The sequence below is a fragment of the Saccopteryx bilineata genome, chromosome 6 (genome assembly GCF_036850765.1).
Source record: "Saccopteryx bilineata isolate mSacBil1 chromosome 6, mSacBil1_pri_phased_curated, whole genome shotgun sequence".
Lineage (NCBI taxonomy): Eukaryota > Metazoa > Chordata > Mammalia > Chiroptera > Emballonuridae > Saccopteryx > Saccopteryx bilineata.
This window is the reverse complement of record NC_089495.1, coordinates 184,414,563-184,429,741: the sequence shown is the minus strand read 5'-3', so window position 1 is coordinate 184,429,741 and position 15,179 is coordinate 184,414,563. Positions and strand designations below refer to the sequence as shown.

Below are 15,179 nucleotides of genomic sequence, written 5' to 3'. Positions count from 1 at the left end.
TAGTAAACTCACTTCACATCAAACTCTAAAAAAAGTCTCTTCATAAGTAGTTAAATTCATAAAATGCCATAAACAAGTGGCTTGTAAAAAGAGCTTCTATGGCCTTCAAAGCCTGAAATGCTATTTGGCCTTTTGCAGAATAAGTTTGCCAGCTCTTGGCATAGGCAGTGACCTCCGTATGTAACCTTGACATTGGGTTCTTTTTCTGCCTATTTTCTCATGACCTCAGTATTCATTCGGGCTAGTTTAAAGCCATTCTATCTTGATTACTATGGTGATTCAATCTTTCCGGCGCCCAGGGTTTGTGACTTGGCAGCCTGGGCAGCTTATCACAGTCCTAGCAAGGTGAGTTTTAGTGACATAGGCAGGCATAAGGGCTGGGTAGAGGGGAGAGGCTGATTAGTTTGGTAAAGAGACATTGATATTTGGATCTAGGACTTAGAATTGCTGTCAGGGCAGGGATGTCATCTGGGAACTACTGGTATGTGGACAGCGACTGACTGACCAATGGGGCCTGTGCACAGTGAGGAAAGGGATAGTAGAGGCATTAAGGGGGAGAGGAATGTCAGTGAGTTTAGTTGCCACAGAAGCTCAGAGAATCAAGTCTCAAGAAGGAGGAAGCTGACAGCTATGAGGTTGAATAAGCAGAGGAGGCTTTGGTTCACCCTAGCTGGGGACGGTGGAGTCGGGGACCTGGTAGAAATGGAAGATTTAAAAATCATAGCATTGAGAGTGGGAAACTCTGGTGAATTTCTTCTCCGAAGGGGAGGGAAGGAGGTTGGGCAGATGTGGATTTAGGCTAGGGCTTCTCAAACTTCACACATAAACTTCTGGAGGACTTGTTAAGACAGATTCCTGGGCCCTACCCAGAGATTGTAGTTCAGCAGAGCTGGGCCTGAGAACCTGTATTTCGAAATAGCTAGTGGGTGCCACAGCTACTGCCTGTCTGTGGTCCACATTCTTAGTAGCATTGTATTAGCCATTTTGGGTTTCCTGTAGGTTCCTAGGTCAGGGGTGAAGGAGCATAGGCTTCACTGTTAAATGGCCCCTCACTGTAACTGCTTTGGGGAAGAAGAGAAACTCAAGGGAATAAGTGAGCACCTCAGGAGAGGAGGCAGTTCAAGCACCCCTTGACATCAGAAGCCCTTTGCCCATCATCACGGGAGAGCTCTTCTAGCTCTGTGGTTAGTATCTTCCTTAGGAATGCATATATTTCTTAACCTGATTGGTGTGGAGGGAAGGCTTGATCTCTCCTGGAGACCGTAATAAGTATTTGTTAAACGAAGGAATGATGAAGTTATCATAAATTGTATTAGCTTCTTGGTTCCAAGTCTCTATTCTTTATAAAGAAATACTAGCCTGACTAGGCGGTGGCACAGTGGATAAAGCATCAGACTGGGACACAGAGAACCTAGGTTTGAAACCCTGAGGTCCCCGGCTTGAGCGCAGGCGGGCTCATCTGGTTTGAGCACAGCTCACCAGCTTGAGCCCAAGGTCGCTGGCTTGGGCAAGGGGCCACTTGGTTTGCTGTAGCCCTCCAATCAAGGCACATATGAGAAAGCAATCAATGAACAGCTAAGGAGCCGCAACGAAGAATTGATGCTTCTCATCTCTCTCCCTACCTGTCTGTCTGTCCCTCTCCCTGTCTGTCTGTCTGTCTGTCTGTCTCTCTCTCTCTCTGTCACAAAATAAATAAATAAATAAAAATTAAAAAGAAATCCTAAACTGTTTTAGGGGTCTCAGACCCTATGAAAAGCAATGTAAAACGATGGTTTTTATAAGAGAAAAATGTTCAGAAGCACGTACATAGAACACTGTCATTCATTTTCCTGATGTCCTCAGGTAGCTTTGGGCTGACCTCTGCTGGAATAACCATAGCTACTCAGCCGTTCCCTCATTTTCTTTTAAAAGAAGAAAAAACAAATAGTTATATCTTATTTTCACACAAGTTTGCACACTACCTTAAAATTTCTCATTCTGAGTCATATTTTAAACACAGAAAATTAGACTCATTTTCTTACTACTTCAGTTTAGACAGATATACAAGTAATGTTTTGATATATTACCTGCAATTTTCACATTTTAGAGATACTGGAGTGATTTTGTTCAGTAACATTAAGTTTTAGTTATGTTCTGTTCCCTCATGTGTGGTTAATAAATGGGCTGGTAGGAAATTCTTTTACATGATCGGTATAAGGCATAGATTTGAGCACATTATGGAAATGATTTCCCTCATTTTTCTTCTAGGTCTTTTATAAAAATGAAGTGTGATTGTTGTGGCCATTTCAGCATAACAAGTCCAATCTGAAATTTAGACTTCATTTTTTGTAAACTTTTGCCTTGCAAGGCCTTTTTCTAAATAAAGATGAAATTGACCTTAACTGAAGATTTACTTATGCTTAAGTATTGTTACATAGAAACAATAGGCATCACATTTTAGAAGCCTACAGGAATGTCATTCAGTTTTTTTTTAAACAAATACTTTAATAATTCTGCTTACTGGAGCTTGAAAAGTAAGCATATGCATTGGTCATATTGTAATAATAATACAGATTATAAAAATACTGTATATAAATTTATAAAATTTTATTATACATATGTCATATTTGATATTTAGGTGTAGGCAGGAACATTAATTAGCTTGTTTTTGTTACTATTTCCTGATTTTCTGACATGCTTTGCTATAAAATTTCTTTTCTGTTTTCATTACAGGCCTTAGAAGAAATTACATTCTTACAGTATCTTGATAGTTCATATATTCCTCCCCTTTTAAAATGAATTATGACTTTTCAAAGTGCTGTCAATACAATTATCTTAAGTCATGTTATTATGAACTCATTATAGTTAAACTCCTGTATTAAGTTAAACTGGCCTTACCTCTTCTTCCATTGGAAATGAGTAGATATACTTAGGAATTTTAAATGGACCAATCTGGGCAGTAATCTTTAACAAATTCTAGGAATTTTCAGACTATCCAGAGGGTTCTATATACTGTGAAGATGGTATTGTATTGTTGGCAATTTGTCTTATCCTTTTCCTCTCCAAACTTGCAAGCATGCATTTGGCAATTTTGTAATGCTCATCATTTGTGGGCTACCAGGAATAGGATAGTCATGCCATCTTTCAGAACCTAAGCCTGGGCATTTTGCAAGAATCTTTTGTCTCTTTGTAAGTTCTTTAGGTGGTCTTTTAAGGAAATTCAACAAGGTCAATTTGATTTCATTACTTGCTCTAGCTATTCAGTGTTGGGTGACCCTATTTAGGCTGAATGGTGAGTACTGCAGCTATGCTTGTGAATGAACTGGAGAGACAGTGACATTCTTAAGCCTTGTGTAGGAGGAAGTTCTGCTAAATTATTTCAAGTGTTGCTTTGTTTTGATTAATTTTCTCCCACTGTTTTTATAGTTTTGACATGTGTCCGAATAATTGCTCAGGCCAAGGAGAATGTAAGATCAGTAATAGCAGCAACACTGTCCAGTGTGAATGTTCCGAAAACTGGAGAGGTGAAGCCTGTGACATTCCTCACTGTGTAAATAACTGTGGTTTTCCTCATCGAGGCATCTGCAATTCCAGTGACATCAGAGGGTGTTCCTGCTTCTCAGAGTGGCAGGGTAGGAGCTTCTTTCATTTTTCTTCCAATTAACAGTGTATTTCTAGTTTAATAACTTGTAATTGACCTTATTTCTAGCATCTGTACCCTTTATTGGGCTTCTTTACAAGTCTTTGAATTTCATAGATATGTGGTTGTGGTCTCTCTAGAATTGGGGAGGGGTCTGACATTCATGAAAGCTGGAGAACTTAGTCTCGGCCATAAGAAGACAGAGCAGAGAGCCAAGCTTGGAGGTGGAGCAAGAACTGACACTAACAGTATCTCCTCAGGAACTTTAAATATATAGTAAAATTCTAAAGTAGCCAGCTAATGGAGTTATCTGTAGATAAAAATTATTAAAGCAGCTTTAGCAAATTCCTTAAGGGGTGGGTGATAACTATTGATACTGATTTACTGATTTTCTTTATATATACATTTATCTCTTCCTCAGACTACATTTATTGTGAAAGGAAATATGCTTATTTAAATGCTTTATTTGTTCAGGTTGGCTGAAGTCAAAGAGGTAAGTAATTAAAATACTTGAGTGCCTACCACTGTGCAAATGTTGCAGGAGAAACTTCTCAGAATAGAGTTTTTTTATTTTCCAAGAAATGAGTAGTTTGTATTATTACTCCTGGGCTCAGTTTTTACATTTTAGCCCTAAAGTTTTGGTTTTTTTTATTTGAGTTATAATCCCTTTGTCTTTTTTCCTCTGACAGCTACTGAAACAAGTATTTTATTACTAAAAAATCCTAACCTGGATATGGTCAGGTCATCGTTAAGAATTATGTGACTCAGCCCTGGCCGGTTAGCTCAGTGGTAGAGCGTCGGCCTGGCATGCAGAAGTCCCAGGTTCGATTCCCGGCCAGGGCACACAGGAGAGGCATCCATCTGCTTCTCCACCCCTCCCCCTCTCCTTCCTCTCTGTCCCTCTCTTCCCCTCCCAAAGCTAAGGCTCCATTGGAGCAAAGATGGCCCGGGCGCTGGGGATGGCTCTGTGGCCTCTGCCTTAGGCGCTAGAGTGACTCTGGTCGCGACATAGCGATGCCCCGGAGGGGCAGAGCTTCTCACCTGGTGGGCATGCCGGGTGGATCCTGGTCGGGCACATGCGGGAGTCTGTCTGACTGTCTCTCCCCGTTTCCAGCTTCAGGGGAAAAAAAAAAAAAAAAAAAAAAGAATTATGTGACTCTGAATTTTATGAGAAATTACTGGATTACTGTTGGTCTCTAGCTTTGAGTCAATTAAAAGTACAAATTAAAATGGATTTTTCTAATATCTAGACTGCTAAAGGAATAGACTAAGTATTCTTTAGGTATTTGTTACATTTAGATGATTAAAACTTGAAATGCAATAGTTTAAGCTGCAATTTTGTGAAGCTAATTTATTACCTTTTATTAGGTCCCGGCTGTTCAATTCCTGTACCAGCTAACCAGTCATTTTGGACTCAAGAGGAATATTCTAACCCAAAGCTCCCCAGAGCCTCTCATAAAGCTGTGGTCAATGGAAATATAATGTGGATTGTTGGAGGATATATGTTTAACCACTCAGATTACAGCATGGTTCTCGCGTAAGTTTTAAACACTTTTACAAGAAGCTTAGTTTTTAGTTTTGAAAATTTATAAAGTAAATATAAGCAATCATCCGTGATTCCATTACCTGGTAGAAAAATCTGTTAACATTTTGGTAGTAGTAGTCGTCCAGATATTTTTGACATATCCTTAGTTTTTGAAATTGGGAGCCATAAAGAATTCATTATAATAAGCAATAATTCATCTTTTCCAGATTCTGTCTCTCATGTTTTGCTTTAGATACCAAAGTAGGTTCTGTATAAATAGGGGATTACTTTGTCTCTTTGTTTAATTAATATATCAATAGGTCCAATGCTTTGAATTCATAGTTCATAGTGGAAATTAGGCCATTGTCTAATACTTCCCAGAATTCAAGATCATTTTGCTGATCTCATGCCACTCTTCTTGAAAGGAAAGTGTATGTTGTCATAGTGGAATTAGCTATGGAGATTGACTTTTGGGAGAAATTTATCAACACTTACTCATACTGATTTTGTGCCCTGGAACTGTTTTCCAGGCATTTTCTATTAATGAAGGTTGTCAAAAACTAGCATCTATTCTTTAAGGGACTCTGAAAATATGGCAGCAGTGGCACAGTTTCTGAATCCCCCTAAATATAGTAACTAAAACACACAGAACAACTAGGAAACACACAAAAACACACCTATCTATAACAAAATTTGGTTAGAGGTATTTACACTAATGGGTAGGGCTAAGCTTCTGACAGCTACAAGACCTGTGTGGTCTAAGCAACTGTGCAGGAGGAAGTGAAGGGGAGCAATGTGACCACTGACAGAATCCAGTACCCCTGGGAGAGACTGACTTGGGAGCTCAGCCAGCCGTTAGAGAAGAGCAGCTGCAATTGGAAAGATTTCTGCATATTCTAGTAATGGGGTCAGTTCAAGGGATCTGTAGTAGGATCTGAAGGGGCTGCAGCAATTTATGCTATATTAACTTTGGAGTGAACCAGCCAGTCTCTGCAGGTGAAAGTTCCACACTGAGAAGAAAATGCTGGGAAGAGAATTCAAATTGAGCAGGATGAGGGCAATCAAGACAAGTTCCAGATAACAGTCAGGGAAGGGAACAGAGCCAGGAGAGCGCAACAAGCCAACTGCCATGTATTTGAACACTAAACTACAACAGAAGGGCAAGCTAGAGAGCTGAGAAATTAGAAAAACTATCCTAAACGAAGCTGCTCCTGCACAAATTCAGGAAAAAGTAATTTTACTTAAAATTGATCAACAGAAAAAGATCATGGTCAAATCCCTTAGAAAATTACAAGAAAAAGAATAAGAAATAGACTAATACCCCTTCATACCTGAAAGACAGTAGAAAAATATTCTCATAAAACTGATAAAAATTATAATTTTGTATTCCAAAACAAGCTTAAATATAATAAGAATATTATGTAAGACATGAAAGAATAATATAATCAGAACAAGAAAAATTTATGAATGAGTCAATGGACATTAGGAAAGAATTTTAAAATAATGTCGGAATGCCTTACCCGTGGCTGCGCAGTGAATAGAGCTCCTACCTGAAATGCTGAGGTCGCCAGTTTGAAACACTGGACTTGCCCAGTCCAGGCACATAAAACAAGCAACCAGTGAACAGCTAGAGAGAAGCAACTATGTCTTCTGGCCTGCCCTTACTCTCTCTGGAAAAATCAATAAATGCAATCTTTAAAAATAATAATAATTCTGAATTGAAGACAAACCTAGAAGGAACACAGTAAATGTATAGATAATCCTTTAGAAGTAGAACATAAAAAAAGGAAAATATAAAAACTCATGAAAAAGTGAAGGTCACTTTTCCCTGGTCTTTGTGGTAAGTAAAGTTAAGAAGGCTGGACAACATAGAGCAAACAGGAGAAAACTCTGAAAGGTAGAAATAAGGCAGTCTGGCTAGCAGCCTCCAGACTTAAGGAATGACTTACTAGTAAGTTCCAAAGGTTTTCTTTTTGTTTCCTATATTCAAGACTTGCTGTTGGAAAAATTGGCAATCTGGAAAAGCCAATAGGCACAAGCTGAAAAAGCCCCAGGAAAAACCTGTTCTGTCTAGCCCAAGGACAAGGAAGGGGATAGCTTAACAAGACAGAAAACTTTTAGACACTAACCACTCTACTGTAACCAAACACCACAGAAGAACTATGGCCCCACCCCAACCCCTAACAGCAAAATCTGAGTGGAGAGTCTAGATTTTCACCTTTGCCATGACGTGGTGAGATGCTTTAACCCCCCCAGGCAGGTTAGTGTTAGAAAAGGTCAGTTAAGAAACTGGGACTTTCTTCTTTACCAAGTAGTATTGAGGTATCAGTGTCGTGGGAGACTTTGTGGGGAGCCTGGATTTCTCCCCTCATCTTGCAGTAAATGCAGTAGTGATCGGCTTTCTCCTTCCCTCACTGGACCAGTGTCAGAGGAGGCCTGCTCTAAGATTTTAAAAAGATCCAGCATCTCCTGTCATGGTACCCAAAATGTTCAGATTTCAATCGAAAATCATTTGTCATGTTAACAGCCAGAAAAATCTAAACTTGAATGAGAAAAGGCAATCAAGAGACAAGCCAAAATGACACAATTATTAGAATTATGCTTTAATGAGTGATTGTAGAACACTTGAAACAAATGAAAAATAGAAAATCTCACCAAATAAATGGAAAATATGGAAGAAAAATCAAATGTAAATTTTAGAACTGAAAAATAATCAAAATAAAAATCTCAGTGGATAGGCTCAATAGCAGAATGCAGAAGACAAAGGAATCAGTGAATTTGTAGAACAATGGGGAATCTTCAATCTGAACAACAAAGAGAAAATAGAATACTAAAAAATAAACAAAAGCCCAGAGACCTGTGGACTATTAAAAAAAAAACAAACCCTTAACATTTTTGTTACCAGAGGAGTTCTAGAAGGAGAAAAGAAGGAGGTTGTGTCTGAAAAGGTATTTGAAGAAGTAATTGTCAAAAATTGCCAGTTTGGCAAAAGACATGCCCAAATAGATTTAATAATCTGGGCAAACTCTTAACAGTCTTGGGTTGTGCGGGACTTTACAGTTCATTGGTTCTTTCTCATTCTGTCTTTCATTCTTCTGCTCAGATATCATACTTTTCATTTTTTAAATGTCCACCACATTTTCTCCTATTTTCATTCTCAGCTGATGGCCTTGCTTCCTGTTTGTATCTTGCAAGATAAAGGTTATCGGCAAGGACTTGTGTCAACTTCCACCACAACATTTAGCCTTTACCTATACATCTACGCTCGTTTATTCCGTCTTTTGTTTCTATACGTGAGAGCTATGCAGTAGACAGTTTCTATTTTGGTTATGATGGAAATGTTCTATATTTACACTGTCATGTCACTAGTCACAGTGGTTTTTGTGCACTTAAAATGTAGCTAGTGTGGCCCTGGCCGGTTGGCTCAGCGGTAGAGCGTCGACCTGGCGTGCGGGGGACCCGGGTTCGATTCCCGGCCAGGGCACATAGGAGAAGCGCCCATTTGCTTCTCCACCCCCACCCTTCCTCTCTGTCTCTCTCTTCCCCTCCCGCAGCCAAGGCTCCATTGGAGCAAAGATGGCCCGGGCACTGGGGATGGCTCCTTGGCCTCTGCCCCAGGCGCTAGAGTGGCTCTGGTCTCGGCAGAGCGACGCCCCAGAGGGGCAGAGCATCGCCCCCTGGTGGGCAGAGCGTTGCCCCTGGTGGGCGTGCCGGGTGGATCCCGGTCGGGCGCATGCGGGAGTCTGTCTGACTGTCTCTCCCTGTTTCCAGCTTCAGAAAAATACAAAAAAAAAAAATGTAGCTAGTGTGACAGAAGAGCTGAATTTAAAATTTTCAATTCTTAGTTCTTATCTTTCACCAACATTTGATATAACCAGTCCCTTCACCCTCTTTTAAACATTTTCTTCACTTGGCTTCCAGGACACTACATTCTCTTGATGTTTTTCTTAACTGCTTATTCCTTCTTTGCCTCCTTAGCTGGTTCCTTTTCAGCTGGCTGACTCTGAATGATGATGTGCCTTGTCCTCAGCCTGTGGGCCTCTTATATTTACGTTCTTTGTGATCGCATGTAATATTTTGGCCTTTAGACTGTGACTCCCAAATTTATGTCTGTAGCCTGGACTTTGCACCAGAACCCATATTGTCACCTCTTTATTTGACAGCTTCATCTTTTGGTTGTCTGATAGACATCTTAAGCTCACTGTATACAGCCTGACCAGGTGGTAGCCCAGTGGATAGAGCGTTGGACTGGGATACAGAGGACCCAGGGTCAAAACTCTGAGGTCGCAGATGTGAGCACAGGCTCATCCAGCTTGAGAGTGGGCTCACCAGCTTGAGCTCGAGGTTGCTTGAGTGTGGGATCATAGACATGACCCCACGGTCACTGGCTTGAGCCCAGAAGCCATTGACTTGAAGCCCAAGGTCACTAGCTTGAGTCCAAGGTCACTGGCTTGAGCAGGGGGTCACTCACTCTGCTGTAGCCCCCTGGTCAAGGCACATATGAGAAAGCAATCAATAAACAACTGAGGTGCCTCAGCGAAGAACTGGTGCTTCTCATCTTTCTTCTTGCTTGTCTGTCCCTCTCTCTGTCTCTCTCACTAAAAAACAAACAAACAAACAAAAACAAAACAAAACTCACTATGCCCAGAACTGGTCTTTCTTCCAGCCTGTTCTTGGCCCAAATGTCTCTCAGTTAATGATCACTCCATCCATCTGTTTGCTTAAGCTGAACATTTTGGAGTCTTCCTTCATTTCTTGTTTTTTTTACAACCTATATTGGTAGTGTATTAGTTATCTCTTGCTTCATAAAAGTTACCACAAACTTGGCAGCTTAAAACAAAATACATTTATTACCTTCTAGTTTCTGCTTGTCAAGAGTCTAGGCAGAGTTTAACTGGGTCCTGATCAGTCAGGATGTTACCTGACCTGGGTTCTCATCTAGAGGCTCAGCGGTGAAAAATTTACATTCATCCTCACTCAGGTTGTTGGCAGAATCCATTTACTTGTGGTTGTAGGACTGATGGCCACAGCTTCTTGCTAGCTGTTGACTGGAGGCCACCCGTAATGTTTAAAAGCCACCCACAGTTCCTTACCACTTGAGCATCCCCAAAATGAGTGCTTACTTCATCAGGCACCAGGAGAATCTCCAGATCTGGCCATTTTTTACCTTCCCAGACTCAACTTGTTCCCCTCCTGCCTTCATTCACTGTTCTCTTGCCTCACTAGCCACCTTTCTGGACCTAAAATTCATGTGTATACTGACTTTAATGGTCTTTGAGCTTACAGTTCCCTGTCTACAGTATTCCTGCTATTGTAGCTCAGGGCAATGTTTTGTTACCCTTTAGGTCTTAGTTTTAACTGTCCTACAGAGAACTCTTCCCTGACCATTCAGTTCAGACAGGTTCTCCCTGTCCATTTCCATAGTTCTCATTTCATTAGAGCAGTGTCATAATTTTTAATTCTGTTTGTGCCCATTGTGCTTGCTCATTTTATGCCCTTTCCACTATAAATTCTCCAAGCTTAGGGACTTTGTTAACTCACTCAAGTCAGGGCTTAACTCATAGAATATACTCAAGTAAGTATTTATAAAATGAATGAGAGAGTAAATGAATTATGGTTGACACTCAAGCAACAATGTGAGGGGGGTTGTGGCACTGATCTCCCACACAGTTGAAAATCGACATATATTATAATTACAGTTGGCCCTCCACACATCATGGGTTCCCACCCTTGAAGCTGACCCTTGAACAGAACAGAGCTACAAGGGTCAGTTGAACTGCAGAGGTCAATTGAACTGTGATCTGTTGAAAAAAATCTGCATATAAATGGACCTGTGCAGTTCAAGGTCTTGTTGTTTAAGAGTCAACTATATTTATTTCCTTCACAAATATTTGTTCCTAGAAATATTATTGTCACCTATTTCTTTTATTTGGTATACCTCATAAACCTCATTTTTTTATAGATTGTATCATTTTTTTCTGCTTGTACTTAATCAAAACATGAGTTTTATAGCCTTATTTCATGAAAATATTAATATAGTTTTAAATAAGTTTTTAATAATTCAGGAAAAGTAAACATTGACTCCTTTTAGAAGTATTTCTAGAATTTAGATTATAAATTAATCATCATCTGTACTGTTACGTAAGTTATTTCAGGAATTGCTTACTCTCTTTTCTCCACAATGATGTTAATTAAAAACTTTTAAGTTGCATTGTAAAGCAGTTCCCATCTTATGTCACCCAAGAATCCTCTTGCAGAACCATTAGTCTTGGTCTTATGGGTTAAGATTTCTTTTTTTTTTTTTTTTTTTTTTTAATTTTTCTGAAGCTGGAAACAGGGAGAGACAGTCAGACAGACTCCCGCATGCGCCCGACCGGGATCCACCCGGCACGCCCACCAGGGGCAATGCTCTGCCCACCAGGGGGTGATGCTCTGCCCCTCCGGGACATCGCTCTGCCGAGACCAGAGCCACTCTAGCGCCTGGGGCAGAGGCCAAGGAGCCATCCCCAGCGCCCGGGCCATCTTTGCTCCAATGGAGCCTTGGCTGCGGGAGGGGAAGAGAGAGACAGAGAGGAAGGAGGGGGGGGGGGTGGAGAAGCAAATGGGCGCTTCTCCTATGTGCCCTGGCCGGGAATCGAACCCGGGTCCCCCGCACGCCAGGCCGACGCTCTACCGCTGAGCCAACCGGCCAGGGCCTATCAGATAATCATTTTTTACATTTAAAAACAACTACAATTATGTAAAAGTGATATTTGTAAAACATTAATTGCCTTGTGGTTATGTTCAATTCAAGAGTCACCGCCCTTTAACTCCAATTTAAAAACCAATGCATGCCATTAACTGTAACAAAAGAAATTAAAATTGCATAAAAACTAGAGTATGCACCAAAAAATGGATTTCAGATTTGGAATCAGCGATGCAGAATTATATATAGAGACAGTTCTAAAACCTCATGCAACAGAAAATGAAAAAAAAAAATTGTTCCCCAGTGGTGGGTGAGAAGCCTCAGATAGTTCTGTGCGTACAATCTCTGCAGAGCCTTTGCTGTGGTCTTTGGATGGCTAGACACTTTAACTAGAATACCAGGCCACTGTGGGTGGTGGAGTATGTACCTACCCTGTGGCATGATGCTTATTGTGTTATCAGCCAACCAGGACAAGTTTGTGAGAGAGATGGCTACAGCTCTGTGGAAGACACCTGTTTCTGAATTTCTAGTTTGTCTTATTGTGGATTCATCTTCCAGAAGAAGTAGTATTTATTTGGTACCTGGAATTTCTTACGGTTTTTTGTTTGTTTGTTTTCCGAAACAGAGAGAGAGAGAGAGTTAGAGAGAGGGATAGACAGGAACGGAGAGATGAGAAGCATCAATCATTAGTTTTTCGTTGCGCGTTGCAACACCTTAGTTGTTCATTGCTTGCTTTCTCATATATGCCTTGACCACAGGCCTTCAGCAGACCGAGTATCCCCTTGCTCAAGCCAGCGACCTTGGGCTCAAGCCAGTGAGCTTTTGCTCAAACCAGATGAGCCTGCGCGCAAGCTGGCGACGTTGGGGTCTCAAACCTGGGTCTTCCGCATCCCAGTCTGATGCTCTATCCACTGCGCCTCCACTGCGCCACCGCCTGGTCAGGCGAATTTCTTATGTTTTATTACATTAATATTATTCCTGTCTTGTATTTGCTTCTCTGTGTTTTGAAAAGAATGAGACCATTATATAAGTATCTACTGGCAATTTATTTTAGCTGAGTTATTGGATCTTGCCAGTCCCAGTGCTTCTGACAAGCTCTTGGGCTGATATGTTGTTGACAAAGGAAGAACAAAATGCAGACTGGACACCCTCTATTTCACTTGAAAAAAATATGGATTCGATCATGCAGAGACTTGTATCTCTGCTCCCTCTGTATCTTTGCTTTCTTTCAAGCTTACAGAAACAGGCCTCTACCTTGAATATTAGGTGTGTGTTTTCAGAAGCCACAATAGTCCTTCTCAGAAAACACCTTCCATAGTCAGAACTCTACAAAAGTGTTGCAGTGTTATGCAGTCAATTTTGTAAATCCATTTTCCTAGATAGTTTTATTTTTACCTAGAGTATAATATTGTGTCTTTAAAATTAGTGAGAGAAAGATATAGAGAGAGAGAAAGAGAAGAAGGGAGGGAAGAAGAGGGAAAGAGGGCCAGGGAGAGAGAATGAGAATTATTGAGACTTCTCCAGACTTCTAAGCAGAAAAGCAAACCACATGAAAAGGGGGAGGGGGACCAGACTTACCTCACACTTCTCCATAGCAACACTTAATACCAGCATTCAAGGGAGCAATATCTGCAAATTTCTGAAGAAAAAAAAGAATGGCTCAAGAATATTATACCCAGCCAAGGTGTCATTCAACTGTAAAGCTAGCAAGCAGATACTATTATTAAACATGAAAGAATTTAGAGAAAGGATTACATATGAGCTTAACTAGAAAAAGGCTACTTGACAGGGAAATCCAGCCAATTAAGAATTAAAGGCTCAAGAAAGAGAAGTCATGGTAAGTGAACTATTCAGCTAAAATATAGATTTAGTACTAAGTAACTGTGGAATTATAGAATGGAATATGAATGTTGTGACCTGGACAATATAAAAATTATATAACAAATTGGGAGGGAAAATGGGAGGAAACGTGTGTGCTAAAGTTTTCAACTTTCAAAGCAGGAAGTGAGTGGATTCTGTCTAAAATTAAATTGTATATAACTTAAAAACTAAAGTGAATTCAACTTCTAAATTTTTCATGTATTTAAAAAATGTAGAATATTCAAACAATACATAAAGTCATAGGTAGTATTAATCTTTGTACTGTTCATATTTAATAAATGTCACCATTTTGCTAAATTTGTTTCAGATCATGTATATAATACTTAAGACAAAAGGAAAGGTTTAGAGAAAAATAATGAATTCTGCTGTATTTACTATCCTGGTTAGGAAGTAAAACATTGTGAATATAGTTGAAGATGCCTTCGTGCCCCTCCATAATCTCAGAGATAATTAATATTCTGATTTTGTGGTGTCATTTGTTCGTTTACATATTTTTACACTTTAAATACATATAAAATATTCTGTAGGTTGCTTCTTTAGCTTTACATTGTTTCAAGAATTATTTTGATAATATCACATGTTTCTTGAATATATTAATTTTTCTCTGTATAAGTATCTGTTATAGAGATATGCTGTACTTATTAAGCCATTTTCTATTGATAGGCATTTGTTTCCTTTTTTGCTATTATGTTGTGATAAAACTTTCTGACATCTTGTTTACCTATAGTAATGATTTGCATAATTAAAAAACTCAGATTGCCTGACCAGCCGGTGGCGCAGTGGGTAGAGCGTCGGACTAGGATGCAGAGGACCCAGGTTCGAGACCCCGACGTCGCCAGCTTGAGTGCGGGCTCATCTGGTTTGAGCAAAATCCCACCAGCTTGAGCCCAAGGTCACTGGCTCCAGCAAGGGGTTACTCAGTCTGCTGAAGGCCCACAGTCAAGGCACATATGAGAAAGCAATCAATGAACAACTAAGGTGTTGCAACGCGCAATGAAAAACTAATGATTGATGCTTCTTATCTCTCTCCATTCCTGTCTGTCTGTCCCTGTCTATCCTTCTCTCTGACTCACTCTCTGTCTCTGTAAAAAATAAATTAATTAAAAAAAAAACAAATAGATTATTCAGGGAAACAGAAAATAAATAAACATTTAAAATATAACAATAGCATTGGGGGTTTTTTTAGTTTTTCTATTAAATTATATAAAAATTAAACTTAACACTATTCATTAAATGTATTCCCTGTAGCATGATCTCCTTTGTATAAAAATATATATTGTTACTCTATTCTTTCTATATATAAGCATTGAAAAATATCTGGAATGATGTTTAGTTAATGTTAATGATATTTCTTTCTAGGTAATGAAATGTGGGATCATTTTTATGATTTTAGCTCTTTATATTTTTACATTGATGACATTCTTCATAATGAATATTATGATTTTAATAAAAACAGTAAAGTGATATTT

At 39.6% G+C, this 15,179-nt stretch overlaps 1 protein-coding gene across 4 annotated transcripts in view; it reads left to right on the top strand.

Moving 5' to 3' along the window:
- Nucleotides 1-15,179, top strand: part of ATRN (attractin) — a 150,180-nt gene that overhangs the window by 46,109 nt on the left and 88,892 nt on the right. For all 4 annotated transcript variants that reach the window (XM_066236333.1, XM_066236332.1, XM_066236334.1 and 1 more), the window contains exons 5-6: nt 3,406-3,611; nt 4,988-5,156. In XM_066236333.1, the coding sequence (XP_066092430.1) occupies nt 3,406-3,611; nt 4,988-5,156 (375 nt within the window). The remainder of the gene's footprint in view (nt 1-3,405; nt 3,612-4,987; nt 5,157-15,179) is intronic.